The sequence below is a fragment of the Anopheles coustani genome, chromosome 2, assembly GCF_943734705.1.
Source record: "Anopheles coustani chromosome 2, idAnoCousDA_361_x.2, whole genome shotgun sequence".
NCBI lineage: Eukaryota > Metazoa > Arthropoda > Insecta > Diptera > Culicidae > Anopheles > Anopheles coustani.
In genome coordinates this window covers 83892743-83913395 of record NC_071289.1, presented here as the reverse complement: position 1 = coordinate 83913395, position 20653 = coordinate 83892743, and the positions used below count along the sequence as shown (strand labels likewise).

General features: G+C 47.6%; 1 protein-coding gene across 1 annotated transcript in view; it reads right to left on the bottom strand.

Moving 5' to 3' along the window:
• LOC131267093 (homeobox protein araucan) overlaps nucleotides 1-20653 on the bottom strand; it is a 62388-nt gene that overhangs the window by 2595 nt on the left and 39140 nt on the right. The window contains exon 3 of the mRNA XM_058269857.1: nucleotides 12035-12141. Within this exon, the coding sequence (XP_058125840.1) occupies nucleotides 12035-12141 (107 nt within the window). The remainder of the gene's footprint in view (nucleotides 1-12034; nucleotides 12142-20653) is intronic.

Here is a 20653-nt window from a genome sequence, read left to right as displayed (position 1 = left end):
CTACCACTTCCAACGCAACACACTGGACCGATTGTGTGGTTTTTTGGGTCGTTTAATGTTTGCTGAAAATCTATCGTTTCCAGGAGAGGATTGTCCCGGTAAAGAACTGACCAGTTTGCAGCAGCCGTTACGCTCGGTTTGGGGTCGCACACATACACGCACACCCACACACCCAGGTTTTTATGATGGCGCAAGCCATACTGCTGTGGTTTTGTACGGTCCAATAGAAAATGGTTCACTTTTTCTCACAGCTTTGCGCGAACACAAGCTAAAATTTCCCTTTAGTGTTGGGCCTCGGGGAAGGGCAGAAACAAAATGTTAAAGTTCAGCTTAATACCCTGCTCCGTCTGTGCTCGAAAAACGGGGCGTTAAAGGATTCGGGTTTGAAAGACGTGCCTGGATGCAAGCTCCCGCTGCATTTATGGCCCTTTCGTCGAACGTTGTCTTCATTTGCGTTCGGTCAGGCGGAAAAACAACGAACAAAAACACCAAAAACCGTACCGTAAAACCGCACCGTCGCGATTGCAATTAAAACCCGCCATGAATAGTCATCGTCATCCGTTGCGTTTCGGTGCATTGTGGATGCAGCGCGTTCCGTTCGCGTATTGTGCGACGACCGTTTAAACATGACGATTTTCGCCGTTTTCCAAACCATCCATTATCCATTCGCGCCGAACGCGACGGATCCGGACCGGGAATGATCCTTGCGATGGGGCATTTTCGGTCCACCACGCGGGTCGGGGATCCCTTCCGTTCACCGGATGGTGGCGTTTTCGGGACTGACGCCAACGCCTTTTTCCGAGATGGCGAGAACGGGACTGATCGGGAACGGCTGGCACGAGGTCCCGCACGTTCGAGAACATGGTGTTATCTTTTGGCTTAACAAGCGTTTGTTTCTTTAAGTTCGTGTGATGCGTTTTTTGGTTCTTGTTGTTCTTGTTCTTGTTGTTGGTGTATCTTGTTTTAAGTTGGGTATTTTTTCTTCCCTTCTTTCCGCTTCGAAGCTGGAAGGAACACGAATTGCAGACATTGCTGGGCCCCACTTTTTGCCGTTATCGGGCCATTTTTATCGATTTTCCATTTTCTCATTTTAAGCAACTTACAACCAACCAAACTAACCGTCCATTGATGGAAAGGATGTAAGGACGTGAGTGATGTTTTTCGATCCGTAACTTTTGCAGCCGATTTTGGTTTTCGTCTCACTCCGCTCGGGAACGCGCGAACAACGTGTTCTGGAAATCTCCAGCGTTCATCTAGAAACCGTTTTCCTCTTTCCCATCATCCGCACCACCAACTACGCACTGGCAGCCGGGTTCGATTGTTCATTAAGACCTAACCGTGACCGAAGGGGACCGACAACACCAACACCAGGCACCGATTTATCTGCGCACATCGGCGACAACGAGCGCCTTGGCGACTGCCGGAGTGTCCCATAAAGCTGACGCCATGTTTTACAAGTTGCGCCTCGGTAACGCTGCACCATCGCTCCCACGCGAAAGCAACCCCCTCCCCTCCTTTGCTGGTGGTGGTGTGGGTCTCATTTGCGAAAGAAAACCGCAGGCTCGATTTGATTCTCAATTGAATAAACATTTAAGCAATTATCAGCATCACGAAGCCCGAACGAAGCCCGAACGACCAAATCTGTGTGTTCGTTTCCTTTTTGTTGTTCGAGTTTGAGACATGATATATAACCCCCTCCCCGCGAACAGGGGGACGGGGGCGTACGTGTGTATGTTGGCAGACTCGCCCGACGGGAACAGCAAACATAAATGGCGGGACGGGAAAAGGAAAACCGGGTGTCTCCGGTTTGAATGAATGGCGATGTTGTGTATAAAATCATTAAATGTATTTTCTGCCCTTTTTCCCTTTTCACCCCCCACCGCCCCCCGCATAAGCTTCTTCATTCATGCTGCACGTTTGCGATGGATGCTGTAACGCCACCCCACTTCTCGACTTTGTATGTGATCTTCATCTCTTGCCACACGATGAAATATCTCCCCGGGAACCCGTCACAGACACGGTCGTGTTTTGTGTTTCTTCTTCTTTCCGCCCTTCTCCTTGGGGGGAGACTTATGTGCAAATTTGCATTTCAGCACACTGTTCGGTCGAGTACATCAGCGCCATTGCGCGCGTGTTACCGCCTCCTTATCGGCTCTTCCCGTCGAGTCGGGCCGAGTCTGGGCCGGCTTTATTCGCTCATTTAATAAAAATATAATTAATGGTAATTATTGCGCAGGCATGATCCAACGCCAACCGGGCGCAAGTGTATGTGGAAAACAAAAAGAGTTCTGTTTTTTCTCGCCACCATTTGCCATACTGTTTTTTTGTTGTTGTTGCTTCCCTTTTGCTTCTATTTTGCAAGAGCAAAATTTGCATGAGATGAGCCACAATCACTTGGCAAATGGCTGCCTTGGTACAATGGGGTGGAATGCTGTCGGCGGAGGTCGGGGTGAGGGTGCAAAATAAAATCGTTCCACATACCGACGGGGCCCATTTATTTCCGAGCAAATGGAGCACAAACGCATCAGGGGCCCTTGACGCATAACGACTAAATCATGGCTCGGGGAAGCTCGCCGCTCGTCCAAGGCGACGTCTCGCAGGAATGTGTGTAGTGAAGATGTTTAGCAACCGACAGACAGGTCGTTTAAGGGGAAGCGATTTGCCCCAAATGGATGTGTCTATAGCTTTTGCGATCTAAGTGTCTCGCAAGATTTGAATTTAAATGCCAGCTTGGGGGGACGAACCCCGGGTGAGGGGTGGGGAGGAGCGGTGAGTCGACCTGTTCAAGTCGTGATATACATTCCTTATGCGTACCACGTGTCCGGGGGGATTGTGTATGTGCGTGTGCCGGTACCAGACACTATAATGAAATCCTTTCCGACACGTCGTCTTGCGAGGGGATCATCAAACAATAAACTGCAGACTATTTTAATTGTTTTTCCTCTTCGTTCTTTATTGTTTTAATTAATGCATTCTGCAGTGAGCGTCAGAAAAAAACCCCATTGTTTCGCCCTCGACGAATTTAGCGAACATTCTCATCTCATTCCCTTTCAATTCCGAAGCGCCACATGACAAACCGGGCTTCCAAAACGAAGAAAAATAAAAGCGTTCCAACAAATCGCAAGCAAATCAATTGCAAGACATCTCCAACCCTGCCTTTGATGCATTGCTTCCTTTCGGTGTTGGCTGCAGCGGGCGAACGTAAAAGTGAACGTGCCCATATTGAGCCCCGCGTATCGGTTTTCGAACGAACGAATTCGATTGCGTGAGGCATCACCGAGGCCGGTTTTGGGTGTGCGACATTGTTTTGCGCGATCGAACATATTTATTAAAGCATTGTAAATGGACATCTTCCTGTCACGCTCACGATAATTTGTATGAGTTTATGTCTTTGTTGCGAAAGGAGCGTGTCGCTTCCTTCCGTAGTCCCCCCCCCCTTTCCGGAGGTTCATTTTACAAATTGGTTGTTCGAAAGTGATAGATTTTGTTGTTGTTCTGTGCCAGTATTCAGTATTTCTTCTTGAGTTTACTGAAAGTATTATTAACTAAAAATTTGATCACATTCTCTTTCGATAATTTGAACAACTTTAACAACTTCGAAGTATTAAATCAACAATTAGACAGAAGAAATAAATCAAGTCCACTTTCTCTATATCGTGGTTACATTGCCACCGATCCTGTTTATTCATATGACCCCCAACATTCAAATTGGGGGGAGTTTTACGACTCTCATAATAGGTGATGTTATGAGCTTTGATGAGGGGACAGTTTTACGATGCACTCGGTAGCCCTCGGGAACGACCAGTTGAACGATGCGTTCACCAAACAGTTTCGTCAACCACGGGAGATAAGAAATCGTTTAAACATCAAACAAATGTCACACACAAAACATGGACTACCCCCTCCGCCAGGGCCCTCAAGCACCCCAAAAGGGCAACAATCGAAAGGATGGGTGTACCGAATGCTTGCTTTACACTCCTCCAACTCCGTTCCGTCGCTTGTCGCGGTTCGGGTTCTCAAGCTCGCTCGGAATGGGGCCGCGCGATGTTCAGTAATTTCCAATCGCCCTCAGAAGAAGACCTCATTAATATTCACCAATCGATCCGGTCGGGTCCGAGAGTGTGCTATCCAAGAGTCGTGCGGATTTGGGGGGGCTACAAAAACGTCTCTCCCGAACGATCCGACGATCCGTTCAACGATCCGCCACTCAAACAGATGACAATCACCAAACGGAAGGGTAAGAAGAGAAGGAAGTGTACGCTGTTTCGAGGCCCCCCGTTCCTTCCTCAACCGCTCACCTCCCGAAGGGCGTCGGTAGTTGTCGGGTTAATTGTTAATCAATTGAATTATTAGTAATACATTACGCCCCGTCCAAAGGCGACTTCGAAACCAACGTCAACGTCGAAGTCGTGTGGCCACAAATCGGGCTCGGTACCGTCTTCCTTCCTCGCACCCTTTCGGAACACGCATCGGAATGCACCCCCCGGCTTCGTCCCGTCCCCCTTTGGTGCGTCCTTGGTTTGTGCTCGACGCGACCTGTAGTCTTTCCTGTAAAGCTTTATGTTTATGCCATTCGCTCGTTTTCTCGCTTGTCGCGCTCCGATCGTTGTGGCCAGTTTGAATAATTAGTAATTGTTACATGCCGATCGCGGAACGGATCGCGTTGAAATTCAGCGTCGGGGCGGCACCGGCCTCATTATCGATCCCGTCCTCGCGCGGCCACCGCCGATCCTAAAATGCCCCTTTTGACAGTTTCGGACGGCCGAATGCGGCTGCAAAATCGGAACTTTGCATCGGCATTGCGCCCGTAAACGGTAATCGCTTCGCAATCGCCGGGCCTGCTGACACGCTGACGACCGTCGTCGGCATTCCCGCCGATCATGTGTCTTGCGATCGATCACTTCCTTTTCCCATTCCGGGGAGGCAGGCGATAAAACGCCGTAAAAAGGTGGGCCTGAGAATTACAATTCATTAGATGCGTGACGTTTGTTTTCATCTCTCCCGGCCCATTCCTTGCTCTTCCGCTTGTTTTTCTTCTCGGGAAGTGTGGGATTGACTCATCGTTCTCATAGCCATCCTTGGGCGCAATACCGAACACACGCTCGAAAGGCTCCAAGGTTTGGGAAGCCCATTCCATCTGTCTTGCGCCTCCCGCCCTCGAGATGGTTTTGTTTGGTTTCGCTGGCTTGAAGACTTCATCTTTTACGATCCCCCGATGTAAATGAAGCCTTTCGACCAAACGACCAAATCATCGCCGCCGGTTGAAGTCGATTGCTACGATAATGTTTTTAATGGGCTCGGGCCGGTTTTATGCTGCGTCCAAGTTAAGGCTCCCGATGATGCCGGCTGCCATAAAGCCAACCCTTACCGGCCGCGTCGATTAAAGGCTTCGATAATTTGAGCGATCATCGGAAGCTCGATCTCCCCCCCCCGGGTGATTTGGAGATAGTTGTACGAAGCTCGCAACAAAACTAGTTGCTATTAAAGTAATAAAAAAAGGCTACGGCCTGTTGCTTTCTTTCGTGTCGCATTAGAACTAACGTCGCCGGTCGGGAAAGGTTTCCAAAGTGCCGTGTTATTTATACCTCAACCCCCGAACGGACAGAGGGCCATCGAGTGGATAGCCGCGATTAATCACAAACTTACTAAAACCACGCTAAAAAAAGCGACCGCTCGTAAATTGAGCGGAATCGTTTGGGAACAAATCAAACTGGTGCGTAACGAAAGGGAACAACAAATTCTAACATGGCGATCGCTTGGCGGCGCACTTTTACAGCCAATAAAATAATTGATTAATGTGAAACGATATCGGCAAATTAGTATTCAGCCATGTTCGGTTCGCGCCAATTGCCCACCCCCACCACCCCGGGGTGCCCCCTTTCCTTTCCCTTTCCACGCGACACAAGACACGACTTCGTTCCCTGAACTGATCGTTCCTCATAACTTAAGCTCGACCTCACGAGACTTACGGCCAAGATGCTGGATTGAAAAATTCAGTGAAGTGAATTCAGTATGCGTGTGTGTGTGTGTTTGTGTCCTTGTACGCGGGCGATGGAGCAATTTGCATCTAGTCACATTTTTGCCAATTAAACGCGTTTGACTTTGGGCGAAGACGTCGGCTCGTTGATCTTCTCGCTCACCCACGGAGGGAGGGGGGAATGGGGCAGATGGACACTACCCCGCGGCGTCGTCTGGGGCGAACTAATATGTAGGCCTTTCCTTTTAAATTAATACATATTACTTAATAAAGTGTACAAATTAATAGTGACTCGCCGACGGTGACATCTCGCTTCGGTTTGGCCCGCACGCTGCATTTGCATTTGCGCCATCCGTCCGGTATCGGATAATGAACATGCGCATTTTATGGCAAACGGTTTCTCGGGTCCTCCCCTTCCCTACTCGGTAGGTTGCTCGGATTACACAGTGGGAGCGAGGCGCAATTTGGCGAAGGAAAACCATACCATCCAGCCACGATCGACGACAACGACGACGATGAACGATCGCCCGGTGCAAGGTGTTGACAATTTATATCGTTGTAAATTTTCCCGCCCCCCTTCCCCACTTCTCTCCTCAACGCTAACCATCACCAGACGGCCTTTGATGGTGGCCATCGACACTACCGCCGGGCAACAAAGCGCTGCACTTTGCACAATGCAATCGAACCGTGCAGTTGCATCCAACCTTCCGGCGCTGATGGACGGAGATGGAGTGGGAAATAAATATGCAAGCGCCCCCCCCCCCCCCTCCCCCTCCCCCTTTTTTTCTGGGCTGGCCTGATAAAGGAGATAAATTACGAACCATTCGGGCGGCCGTTCGGAGTGTCCGGGATGGATGTGATTGCATGATTTATTGGCCGTTCGGTCGCGCTTGTTCACTGATCGATTGTGGTGGCGGAGAGAGTAATTTTTTTTTTCTTTTCTTATTCGATCCGGTGGTCTTCACACACAATTTCTCCATCCTGATCTATTGTGGCCGATGGCAGAGAAAAACGAAAAAAAATGTGCTGACGATGGGGAGGTCGTCAACAGAGACGGAACCGCTTGGGAAGTCAATCATTCTTTGCCGTTCGATTTGACTTTACGCTCGGTCGCGTTAGCGATTTCGAATTTCGCGGAATAAAGCAGCGGTGTATGAATTTATCATTTTTCTCCATCCCACCCACTCTGTTTTCTACCCCTCTTCGGCTAATGGTTCCTTGGGCCAACGCGCCGGAAGCAACTGCTCGGATAATAGATTTTGTTCTAAGCGGAGAAATAAATACTCTTCTGCCGATCGTTTTCAGCTTGACAAACATGGAGGAAAGTGGTGGGGTGGTTTGGGGCGTTTTTTGGTGGCGGTGACAAATGGTACCATGGTCTCCCAGCCCCCATCTCCCGCCCCATTATATACGTTTATGTCCACGGAACTCACCAACAGTAAATCTCAAACATGACGTTCCTTCTTGATTGACTTTTGATAGGAAATAATGGTGCTCGAGCATTGTGTGTATGTGTTGCTGTATGCTTTGTCAATTATTTGGGCACTTTCAACTATAAATCCATCCAGTGGAAAGGGTAAATAGACGACTCTTCAATCGCTCAGCTTCACCGGTCTGAAGTATATTTGTAGAGCATAAATAAAATACAAAAATGGTTTACTGGGTTCAAGCTACGCAAATAAAGCAACATAAAATTTATTGAACGACAAATCGAATGGAGTAGATTGTTTTCCCACTCAAGAGAATGAGGAACAAAGGACGAATTTCCCAACCGGTAGGAGATTTACATTCCACACCCATCGAACCGGTCACGAAATGGACGAAAAATCATTCGCCTGATGATGGAGCGGTTCGAACCGAAATTAAAAAATTCATTAAACAAGGTAACGACATTACGTGGCCAGAAATGTTTGGCAGCCGGTTGACAAAATGGACGAGTCCTGCCGAATAATGGGCGCACTCGGTTCGTTGGATGTTACGTGCTTGTGTTCTGCTCTTTCGACAATCCGTTCCCTACCGATACGGCCGCTTTCTGTGCTTTGTAACGTGTGTTTGTAATGAATCTCCTCTTTTTTTTATCGTGACCGTTGTGTTGATGACACGAGTTTGGCACAAACAGAAAATAATACACCGACAAATTGAGAGCACAAAGCGAGTGCAAAATTTCCATTCGGATTACAGAGTGCCGAGCCGTCGAAAAAATGATAAAACTCAACAGCTGTCAGCGGCAAATCGAATAGGCACTGGTTTACGGAGCCTCCGATGAGAATCGAATTTTGCAACCAATGAAACCCCCCTCCTCCAACCCCCTCCAAACCCGGGATTTCATGTGCACTTTGGTTTCGACATGTAATCCCGATTTAAAAGAAGCAACTCGAACCATAACCTCAATGCCGTTTCTTTCCATTTCGATGGTGCAGTGTGTGTGAGTGTGCGAATCGATTTTTTTTTATTTATTGCCATGCAAAGGAAGTTGTTTCTCGTCTTTCCACTCGGGATGTGTTTTTTCGGGGGAGGAAAACATGAGATGTAAATTAAAGAGCAAGTTCATTTACGGATAATCAACGAACGATGTAATCGGACACGATGGTATCGAGAGAAGTTCTTAAATTGTTAATGACTGCACCGAGCGGTGAGTTGCTCAGTTGAAAAATACTTTTACAATTGCATTTTACTACATTTTGAACGTATATTAATGTTTTGTACTTTGAGTTATATTAAATTATTAATTAAGAAATGTGGAATTGTGGTAAATAAAATACACCTTTCACGATGTATTCACCACCACGAAATCAACATAAACTTCATCCAAAATATTCAATTCTCTGTTTCTTGACACTTTAAAACCTCTTTTTCCTCAACAGGTGTGGAATTAGTCATCAATACCTTGTAGGGTCGCAGGTGAAACACGGCCTTCTAAACAACGTATGGTCACGATGTTCCGAGGGAGGAAACTCCATCATCCGTGTCCCCTTCGAAGCGCTACCCATCGTAATGGATCACGGTTGATAGGATCGCGGAAAGATGGTTCAGGCCAGATAAGCTCAACCGCCGGGGAAGTGACAAAAACGCAACCACAAACCCAAACAGTGAAAGCCGGACGGACCTCACCGCTGAAGATTGATATATTCTTCTTTCGGCTTCAAAACCGTCCACGTTTTTCCAATTCATTAGCGGTCAATGTCGAAGGTTTGAAGCGCGACCACTTCGTGACACGAAAAGCCAACCGTGCCGACCTGTTCGCTTTTTCCTAACACCGTGGCGGGCGCTTCCGGTTTCGACCACCGACGACGACGACGACGACAACGACGACGACGACGATGGATCGGATCGGCGGCCACGATGACACACTGTCTTCATTTCACGCCCTTATCGGAAGTGGCCCGTTTGACAGACGCGTTGCACGGTGCGGTGAAAAATTGATGAGAGCCTCGATTGAGGAGGAAATGCCCGATCTTATCACGGATTTAGATGATAGACACGCCGGGTGTCGGACGGGGATGGTTTTCCTGTCCTTTCTCAACCGTTCCCTAAGGCAACCGAGCGCTTCGTCAACGCGTCCAATTGTCATTCTATCTGACAAACTGACCCCGATGTCTCTCTTCCTCTCCCTCTCTCTTTCTCTCTCTATGGTTCCTGATGGCTCCATCTTAGGCTGCAGCTAATCTTTCTACGATCCACGAGCGAATGCCGGATAATGGCCGAAAATAGACATAATGTTTTCTCGTTCGCTTCAAACCCCCATCCGTCGACGGAAACCACACCGTTTCGTTCAGAAGTCAAGTCATGATGCAATTATTGGGCTGTTTATCAGAAAATGCCACAATTAAATGGTGATGTTGGCACAAGACGCGAACCTTGCGGACGTTCATTTTGCATTTCGCACACATAACAACCATCCATTCGCTGATGAATCTGATTATGGATCCAACAGCGTCGTGTTCCACCGGCTGGGAGTTCGCTGGAACGAACAACAACTAGGCATATGGCCCCGAAACAATGGAGCAGGCCGATGTTGACATGCAGCGCCCGCTGGTGTCGAACGCGAACGCGAAAGCGACACAATATTACCGGGAATTGACAGCGGGCGGAATAATAAATTGGCATCATAAACGCATCCATAATTCATCAACATTTACAAGCCAGGCGGCTGGTGAAAGCGGCAAGGAGGTTTGGACATACTTCTTTGCCTCACTTCTGTTGCGTTTCGGTTTCGATTTGCGCGACCTAAAAGACGTACCTCTTGGCGGGAAGAAAGTATGGTGATGGCGGTGGCAACATATGTTTGATGCGTGGCTACCGCGGGGCGTAGCCAGGAAAGGGAAACATAACGACACGATCGAAAACAGCATGATCAAACATTCATAATCACCTCTTCAGCGGCCCCACGAGTGTGTCGAAAGCTTAGGTGTAAGCACGGGTTGTTTTAAAAAGTACTTCTTTCCATGCCCTCCGATACTGTCGTAAGTTTGTTTCGTCTTTGTCAGAGCAAGGCAAGGCGCGAAAAACGTGCCCACATTTAACGCATCGGCGCGCACTTGGCGGCTCTTTTAACCCAAACCTGATGTGCTGTGATGTCTAAATTAAATGAAAACATTTGCCGCATAATTAAGACACTTTACATGGCTCGGTACCGGAGGCCTCCGAAAGGTTGCGCAAAGAAAAACGGTAGAAGAAAACAACAGCCAACCACAAAAAAATGAAATAGACACATTCCTTGTTCACTTTTGATGGTGATGCAAGAAAGATGTGAGAGAAAGTGGGAACATGAGCCGCTGTAAAGGGTTGGCTCTTCCAACACATTTTTGATAATTCGAACAACATGCAAATGTGGATTTGATTTCCAATTTCAGACAGATAGGGGACGTGCAAGTTTACAAACACTTCATGTTAATGGGGCATAGCTTGTGCTTCTTTCGATTCAAATTGATTGTGGCATATCAGAACGCACGGTAGTTATATGTTGCGTTACATCACTTGTAGATTAAATATAGCACCACCGTAGTCCTACTCCTCAATCGGGAAGGTCTATCTTCTTTCTTCAAAGCCGACGCACTCGACGCAAAAGCCTTCGACCAAATCACACAAGAAACCTCCGACAACCGGCACCTCTTTCTTCGTTCGTTTGGCGGCGACTTTTTTTGCCTGATTTCAGAAGGCAAAACAAATTCAGTAAATCACTCATCAACATCGCTGTGGCAAGTGGCGACTGATAAACAGTTTGTTTGTAAAACAAGTGTTTGTTTTTAATTCCGCCGGCCGAGCGTCAAAGCGCTTTGGGTTGAAGAGGCCTCATCGACGGTCCGTGGTTGTCCGTGAAAATCAATCACTAATTTATCACAGAAGCGCACACACGCGCACAGAAATGTGCCGGGCACGTCCGTGAGTTAATGTTGTTTGCCTTTGGTTAATGTAGAATAACTGCATCCGTCAGTTCCGCCAAGGTACTAGAAGCTGGTGCATTTTAACTCCAAAGAGTTCGTCCACACCAAACAGCTCATGAAGTGTCCCTGCGAGTGTCAGCTGATCAAAGAACACCGTCGTCGTCGTCGTCATCGTCAAACCACCGTTCCCAGCGGTCTCTTGCACGCCACGAAACAGTCATAAATTTGTCATCAACAGTTTCGGCTTAGAAGTTTGTCACATGAAAGCGACCGACCGCAGCATGTACGCGCCCCGAAAGGTGCTGAAACTGCGCAACGCCGCCAGCCAAAGAAGCCGACCGAACTACGTGTGATCCTTGCCTAATTAATCAACTTTTTACAGGCGCGTTGCAGTTTTGCTTTGCTGGCAGGATGGCCCAGAGCCAAAGGATACGACGCTCGCCGTCCGGGGGCGAGACGGGAAAACATGTGTTTCTGGTAGTCGGTGTTCTCTCGCACCCGAGATTAACGAGGAACTAATCTCTAGCCGTGCTAGTCATTTGCACGACAAGCTGTCAGATTTGCTCTCTGAAGTCCACCGTTCTGATAATGACTGCAAGCAGTGGTTAGGGTTGTCCTTCCTCTTCGCACCCAGAGTGGGAAGGTAGAAAATCGGGTCATCGAAAATACTTACGAGTTGAACGGATAGCCGAAGGCCGCATCGTACGGATGGTAGACGGAGGGATAAGGCCACGGTGCGCCGCCTGCTGCCAGGTTTTCCTTCAGGTCAATACCTGCGGCCTGCAAAAAAAGATAAGAGATACGATTAGGTCCATGATGAAAACACTTGCGAAACTAGACCGCCTGATAACGAACCGAAATGAAATGATCTCCGGTTGATCCCTTAGACATCGAATACTTCATTATTAGCTTACAAAACCCAAACTCGTTACAAATTGTTCTACAACCTTCAACGGGCCTGTCAATACTTGGTCTGGCAACAAATTCTGGATGTGTGGCACAAATCCGCCAAAAGCTGTCGTACGCACTGACGGAGGTCGCTAATTGTGGCCCGAACTCATCAATTCCGGGGAAGTTTTTACTCCTATTGCAACCTTCCCCAGTAGGACACTCTAATTGTTGTTATTTATGTTTATGCCACCGTTTTTGAGGTGCTGATGCTGCGGCTGCGTTATCAAGAAACTCCCGGCGCCACGACATCAGACTCCGACCGGCTCCGACGGCACCCAATTAAAGTCACACCACTGGACGTTCGCTGACCTTGCCCTGTTCTTTTTTTTATGGCGTAGCCCATAGAAGCAATCGGTAAGTTGTCCGCCTTCCTTCACCGAACAACGCCATGAAACTCCACCTGCCCCTTGGAGGTCATCGGGTACTGATTACCGCCACCGGGCACTGAGTCCGGGCGATTCTGAAATAGCTCGTTCGCTCGGTTTTGGGGTCAGTCCGGAGGCCCCAACGATCGACCCGACGATCCAGAAGAAGAACGAACCAATTGCCCATTGGCTGTCAAGAAACAACGGCACCAACGCCGGACCTGGCGGCCAACTCTCTTATCAGCGCCGAAGAAGACGAGCGTTCAGCGCTCGTAGATCGTCGAGTGGTTCGCTAGCGGAACTATCGCTCCGGCTCGACGGGCTCCCGACGAACGTTTACAGCGAATCTGACACGTAATTAATTTTATTTAAAACAAATTACGAACATGCCGTACACGGAGCTCCACGCACCGGGCTCATGCGATGACGCTGGTGAGCGCCACCCGGAGCCGATTCCAGTGGAGAGGAACAAAAAATCAACAAACAACAGCATCGGTTTTCAAACAAGTGGCAACCATTTGCTTTTTGTTATGATGATTCTATTAACGTGTTTCATCTTGGGGAGCAGCAAGTAGTTTGCTGTTGTAATCACGATGGGGGGAAAATCCGGAGCGATTAGAGGAACTCCTAGCTCCTGGTGGTCCTTTGGAGGGTTGTTTGGTGTAATGTTGTTTTGCTGCAGCTGCAGTTGTCAACCGAACAACGACATCCGGACACATCTTCGACACGGCGCACACTTTCGGATGCAAGTGCGAGTAAATTAACTTCACACTGCGTCTCTTATCGGTCTCTCGCACCATCATTAAAAGGAAAAGAAGAAAAAATCCAATACACAAGTTTTTTTGTGCCATTGTTAATCTTCTGTGACGCTCTGATTATCAAGAATGTCCGAGAATAGGAGCTTGTTGTAGTAGTATTTCTTGCAACTGTCATAATGAGTGTAGGGAGCACTTTTCCTAGAATATCTCGCGAGTTCCTTCCTGTAATTGGTAAGATAGACGCAATAAGACAAACAAAAACGAGCGCGAGATATTATTAAACGGTCATTGATTGAGTCCTTCGTTTGCCAAATCATTCGAAGTTAATTAGGAAACTCTTATTTTGTTCTTCGCCATTCTTCTGCCTGCGGAAAAAAACGTTTCCACGTAACTTGATGTCAATTGAGGCACTATTTTTTTTTTGCACGACCCGTGACCTTCGGCTTGCACCATGATTAAAAAGGTCATCACCTCGCCTGTAATCGTTCGACCATGGGTGGAAGACGAATAATTGCATTTCGTTCACACTCGGGGTTCAATCTCGGCCGAGCCCGACGTGCCTGGCAGGACATCGGTAGAGCGAAAACAAATTAAATTGTTGATTTTCTAACCCTCCGCGTGCGTTTTTCGCCTGCAGACACAGGTTAATTTGTCACGCGTCATGTCTGCGGGCTCGGCGTGCTGCCAATGGCCTCAGAAAGTTGGCGGCCGTGTCGATTAGAAACGAACCGGCGAACCTAAAACAAAAAACCCACATGCAAACAACGATGAAGAAATCATAATGTTGCCGTTGTTTTTGCCCTCGTCTGGAGGTGTGCACACGCGTTCCGTTTTATCGAAACATAGCGATAATGGTGCAGGGGAACGTTCGCGCGGCACGTTAACAAATAAGTGGAAATGTATTTTGCCGGCGAAAGGTTAAACAGTTGGTTGGGCTTTTAATGTTTTGCCAAACTAGCAGTCAGCTAGAGGTGAAACAAACAAACAACCAAAACCGGGACCAGACAGAAGGGCAGACCGATGTTGTTAATTCACAAACTTAAACCGGTGGTCAATTTTTAATTATATGCTCTATTTTTGCATGCTTTTGACTTGTTGCAGCACGTTCGACGGTAGCATTTATTTTGCTCGCCGACAACGCGAGATTTCCACAAGCAAACTTTGCCGGAGCCGGCGACGTGCATATTATCTAACGAAATCCTTGCGCCGTGTTTAGACCGTGCTCGTGCACCGCAGAAAACATTGTCCGGGCAGGGCCTGGCAACGATCAAACAGTGAAGTGGGTAAAGAATCATTCATAATTTTTCCCATAAACATCACCGGGAGGGGGAAAAACGGTTGAACAAAGTAGAAAATTGTATCCAGTCGGTCGCGAGGTTCGTGTGACTGGGTGGCTTCGCTTAGCGAAAGGCCATTCGGTCAGCATAAACATAAATCCGACCCCGAAACTCCCTTCCCCGCAGGGGCCCATCCCGTCTTGCCGTACGTGACTTCGGAGGGAAAACAAAACGCTCTGACCGGGGACTCGCTTTTCCGAAGCCATCATCGAAAAACATCGCCCTCCACGATCGTGCAGCGTTTGGGCGATCGCCATCTGATCGACTGCTAGATGATCGCGCATAAATCCTACGTCTTCCAACCCCTTCCTACCCTCTTCTGGCCCCTCCCACGGACAACCGACGCAAATCCGAGGCTCACGTTGCAGCTCAACTCAAACAGAAACCCACTCCACGTAACGGGCCCGGTTGTTATTCGTTGTGGCGAAACCGTGTTCGAACAGCCTATATTATGTTAGGCGTAGTTTACAATACAAACAACCCACCGAGGCGGTCGCCAAGGTGGCCGGGAGCGCGCGATTAAGTACTACGACCCTGGGCCGATCGGGATCTACCGCGTCGTTGTCGACTCCGGGTTCGGAACTACACCCGGACCGCCCAAGACGAACGCGAAATGTTTGTTTGATTGTTATACATCTCTCCGCTCGATGCTTTCTGTGTTTTTTTCCAGGCCGGGTCGAACTATCGCTCGCAAATGCGCTCCCCCGGGCCTTTGGGAACCCGAGTTCAGCAAACAATTGTCATTTGTCTACATCCTTCATCTCGCGCTCGTACGTTTTATAGGTCCGTGGTTCTGGGGAGTCACCGTTGCTCTGCACTAAAACAATGAACAACCTGCACCTGAAGCAGGGGGAAGGTAAATCCAAACTCCAAACCTGGCGCCAGATCCATGCGAGGCATGCGGCTGGACATAATCGGGTTGCAAGCAAATGAAGTCATAAAACTGCGCACCCAGAGTCCACAGACCGTCGTAAACAGGTTGTAAACCTGGGCAGCATATTACCGTGCATTTTGGATTGGAGGTTCCTTTTTCCTTGCAAGCGGTCGTAAAAAGTAAGACAGGAACATACCGGAGAAGCTCACATCCGGGCCCAGGGAATTAAGCGACCACAGGCAGATAGTAGAGGGGTTGAGCATGTGTGCGGAAACAGATAATTTGAAAAATTTTCACTCAAACCTTTTTTTGCTGTTCTTCTCCCATTCGAGGGTTCTTTTCCTTGTTTTCCTCCACCCCGCAGTAACTTTTTCTTCAAGGGTACAGACAGCAGTTTACTCTTCATAAATTATGCATACACCAACACGCAACCTCACCGAAAAGAGAGAGAGAGAGAGAGAGGCTCAGCTTCATTCAAGATCCTTCTTGCTTCTTAATATTTCGTCATCGATGCAATCGCTTCGTTTCGGCCACGGAAGAATTTTGATGCGATCAACTCTCTTTTGAGTGTTCAACAAAAGAAGAAAAGTGCCTCTAGAACAAAAACCAAACGAATTTGTCTTTTTCCCCAAAAAAGCGTTTTTGAAGATTCGCCCACCCGCGCGCCCCGCGACTGTCTCCCTCCGTGGTTGAGCCCGTCAGGAAGATAGTTAAGATAAATTATACGTACATGAACGTAATTTTTATTTTTATTGCTGACATATTTTCATTCCCTTTTTCCCGGCCGATCCCTTGGGGCTGTCTTTTATTTTTATTGTTCCTTTTTCATTTTTCTTCACAACAGGAAAGGTGAGCTCGACACTTATCGACTGAAAATTTATTCACGAGCTCACGCAGGAATAACTTTCCCTCGCCCCGGAAGGAAAGCCGGAAGGAAAGAGCTTAAGGAAGATAAAATTATAAAAAAGGACACCCTGTCACACATCCTTGGAAAGGAAGTTGCCTTCGACGAGCAGCATTTAGTTGTGCTTCTCGTTTTCACAGATCGTCGTCCGAACGGAGGAGTGCTAGTGGAAAACAACGACAACTGCCATTTACGGCAGGTGATTGACTTGCGCTTGGCAAATGCAACTAGGCATTAACGGACGGTTCCTGCAACCGCGAACCGCTTAGAAACGGGTTAGTCTCGTTGGCTCGAGGCTTTTTCTTTCCTTTCCCGTGGCCTCCCAAGATTACGATCACTTGATCGAAAGCCACAGCCGGAGGTGAACGCTAGAAGTACACCGGTGTGTGTGTGTGTGTCGTTGCATAATTGATTCATAAAAATGTACACCGTCACTCTGTTTAGAGCTTAGGTGCCGAGATGCATCTCACTCTCCCCGGGTGATTTGAAATGAAGACATAAAACGGGCATATTTATGTTTATTTATGTCCATTACCGCGGTTGAGGCTCGGACGTTTGCTTCCTCCACCACCAAAGTCCTTAAGTCACTTTCCTCCGCAAAGACAGGGTTAACAAGCGTTTGATTTATCTTTGTCCTGTGAACGAAACGGGGTGAACAGTTTGTGCTTTCAATTTCGAAAATAATTCAACCGTTGGCATTTCCTTGTGTGGATGGAAAAGATGATCTCATTCGGGTACGTACACAAACGTATTTCGGTTCATCCGCGTTTCGCTTTCGTTAACAATCGAACCACGAAGGTTCGGGATTAAATGTAGTCATTGTGAAAACGCACCTCAAACAAACGGAGAAGAATATCGCCCGCCTTTAAGGAGATCACCAGCGACTCGTTGCCCGCTGAATGACCATGTTGGAAATAGATTAACACCTTTCAACGGTCGTTTATGAAATTGAGCTCGACACCGCAACGGACAAGCATGGAAAATGTGTATCCGTCGAAACATGTTCGATACCCGACCACCAGCCCCCGCCGTACGAGTTGGGTAAGAGGATGAACGGAAAGATGGGGTGTGAGAGAAGCAAAAGCCTCTAGAAAAAAATACTCCAATGCCTAACTAGGCTCATACACACACACGCGCACAGGCACGTAAGCACCCACTTTTCGTTCGTTCATGCTTTTCCAACTGGAAGCCGTTTCGAATGGAGGCATTCACCTGATCGCCCGAAAAGGGGGAAAGCCCAAAGGCGGGCGGGAAATGTAAACAGAACGTCAAACAATTTATAGTTATCATGCATTTTATTAACAAGCCTTGAATTTATGATACTGTTTAGTTTACCCTTTCCCACCCCAGCGAAACGATCGGCGCGATCTCCGTGTCGTTTTGGGAGTTGTTCATTCATGTTGTTGCTCGCGCGTCGAACAAAACAAACATTCCCCCTCCCCGGGTGCGTATGTGTGGACATTCCAGGGCTTTTCTTCGGCTCGGGATGAAGGTATCCACCAAATCATCGGTCACGGGACAAAGGGAAAAAAAAACCCCGGGGATTCCAACACAACTCACCGAAGCCAGAGCCTGGTGGACAATCGAATTCGAATCATTTCGTTCCTCCCCGCTGCGTTATGTTCTCTGTCATGTTGGCTGCTTTTTATCCTTCTTCTTCTTCTTTTGCCCTCTTGCTCCAACACGGTTCTGCGTTTGCGTTGATTCAAGTTTCATTCAAGAAACAAAAAACACGGTAACCAAGCGACGAAGGAAGCGCGAGAGTATCGGGAGAGTAAAAGCAGCATTTTTTTCCTATGTTCCCGCCTGCATTCGTGCGTGCAACAGAACGGTACGCTTGCCGAACGCCCGGAACACTACGGGCGAAACCGCGATTGTCCGGCGACATAAATTGATTGGGCTTTATTCATAAATTTCTCGCATCCCCGCACGGAATACATAAAACGGAGTCAACCGAATACCGGCCCGAATCATCCGAATGCACGCGGTTCCGAAAATTTTTCGTACGAAAGCCAATGAGAAAAAAACATGGAGGGGGGAGGGTGGGGGAGAAGGGGAGAAACAATCAAGAGGTGGTTAAAAGAAAAAAAAACCCGTGACAGGAGGAATCATAACAGTGATTTGCAAATGCGACAGACAGAAGGGTAAATTTTAAAGGCATAAACATAACATTTGATTAAATTAAGACATTATTTATGCTAATCGATGATATTTTTTTTATTGATTCAACAGTCATCATCATCATCATCATTTTTCGTTGTTGTGGTTGAGAAAAAATACACGTCGGGAAGGGAATTGGAAAGCTTCCCGAGCTGGTAGAGATTAAAAGATTAAAAAAGGAAGCTGTACATTTGAGGTGTTCGTGTTTTTCCTTCTTCTCTTACGAGCGTTTTGTGGTTTAGCGTCGAGAAAGATACAATTCCGAGAAATTTATAGTAATTGCAGTCACAATCATCACTACCGCTTTTTTTGCCTAATGCCACGCTTTACATTGTTTAACATAAATAGGCTAAGCAGAGATTTTGTTGAAAGCCGTTTTTTATTTCCTGTGTTACGAACAAATGCCATAATGGTGGGTCTTTGGCGTCGTTCGAGATAAATTTAGAATGCTCGTTATTTGTGCCCAGGCTTAGACTCCTCTTTTTTTGTGTTAGAAAGATAACCAATCTATGGCGCCACGCGTGCCATTTTATTCATCCACGAAAAATGTGATACAACAGCTAGCAAACAGCTTCTAACCTCGTGAGACAAAAACCTGCTGAATAGAACCACCTAGAACGGTCCGCTATCTGCGGCTAGCTGAAGGCATGCGGTCCAGTTATTTTAGCCACACCTCACACACGTGAAGCAATACGGTTGTCTAACATCCATACGAACATGTAGCCACGCGTTCCACACGACCCAACAGGTTTTTTCCCCGTCTATATCTCTAAGTTCGTTAGAATAAAACAAAAATACGAAACCGCAAAAACTACGATTTACCATTCGCCAGAACATCATCGGGTGACGCGAAATATGTTTGCCTTTTATTTTGGCTTTTTGCACCCCGGAATACAAGAAAGCCCGGTCACTCACCACGTCCACGTTTAATCTGGCGGGAGGGGGGAGGAAAAAAGTGCGCCCGGTTGTCCACTACAGGGTGGGTTAAAAACCGCAAAAACACATCCCGTTATGAGCCACCAGATTCTACATAATGGCCCCCGCTGGGTGATGTTTTTATCCATTTTGTTAACCTTGTTTTTTGTTCTTTTTTTTTGTAGCTTGCCGCTCAACGGGATCTGGCTTCTCACGCACGCCTTCTGGTAGGCACAGATACAAACCATATCGTTCCGGCGTTCCGGCGAGGGATCGAAGTTCCGTAGTAAAAACCCGGCTACTCTTGCTAAACCGGGTTGCGAAAAACAAAGCGACACGTTCGGGGCGCTCGAGCACGGACGACAGACATTCCCGTGGCCAGATTTTTCCCTCCAACCGATAAAAAAAACCGGGTCCCAATCGACCCAGAAAAAGGAAGAAAAATCCCCTGGTCCGGCGAAATTTTGGTCAACACCCGGGGATGAAGCTGTGGTTAATCTCGGCGACTAGGATGCTTGGGGGGAGGGAATGGAATGGAAAAACAACCCAACCGAGGCGGATAGTGTCCCCAACCGGTGAGGAAGATCCAGCGTCAAGGTTCGGTGAAAATCGCTGTCCCAGGAAAAATGATATAGCTCGGGATAAAACAACCTTTTGCGGACATTCCCGCAACACTTCAATTTTGGGGTGAAGCAAAATGTGTGTGTAGTTTTCCTGGTTTTTTTTTTATGTTTCCTACCCCGAGGTTGTTCCGCGAACCTATGTCGTCAGTGCAGTCATGTTAACATCTTTCACTCTCTCCCTCCCTCTCTCTCTCTCGTTGTGGAATGAAAGTTTGAAAACACGGAAAAGTGATATTCACTCGGTTAGGAGCGTTCGTTTTCTATTTTTTCCTTGTTTTACTTTCACTATTCGCTCCGCACACATGTCACACATGTGTTTTCAGAATGTCCTTGTTCTCTTTCCAGTTTTTTTCGGTTCGGAAAGGTCCTTCCGCGGACCTTACAACACGGGGAACGTCAAAACAT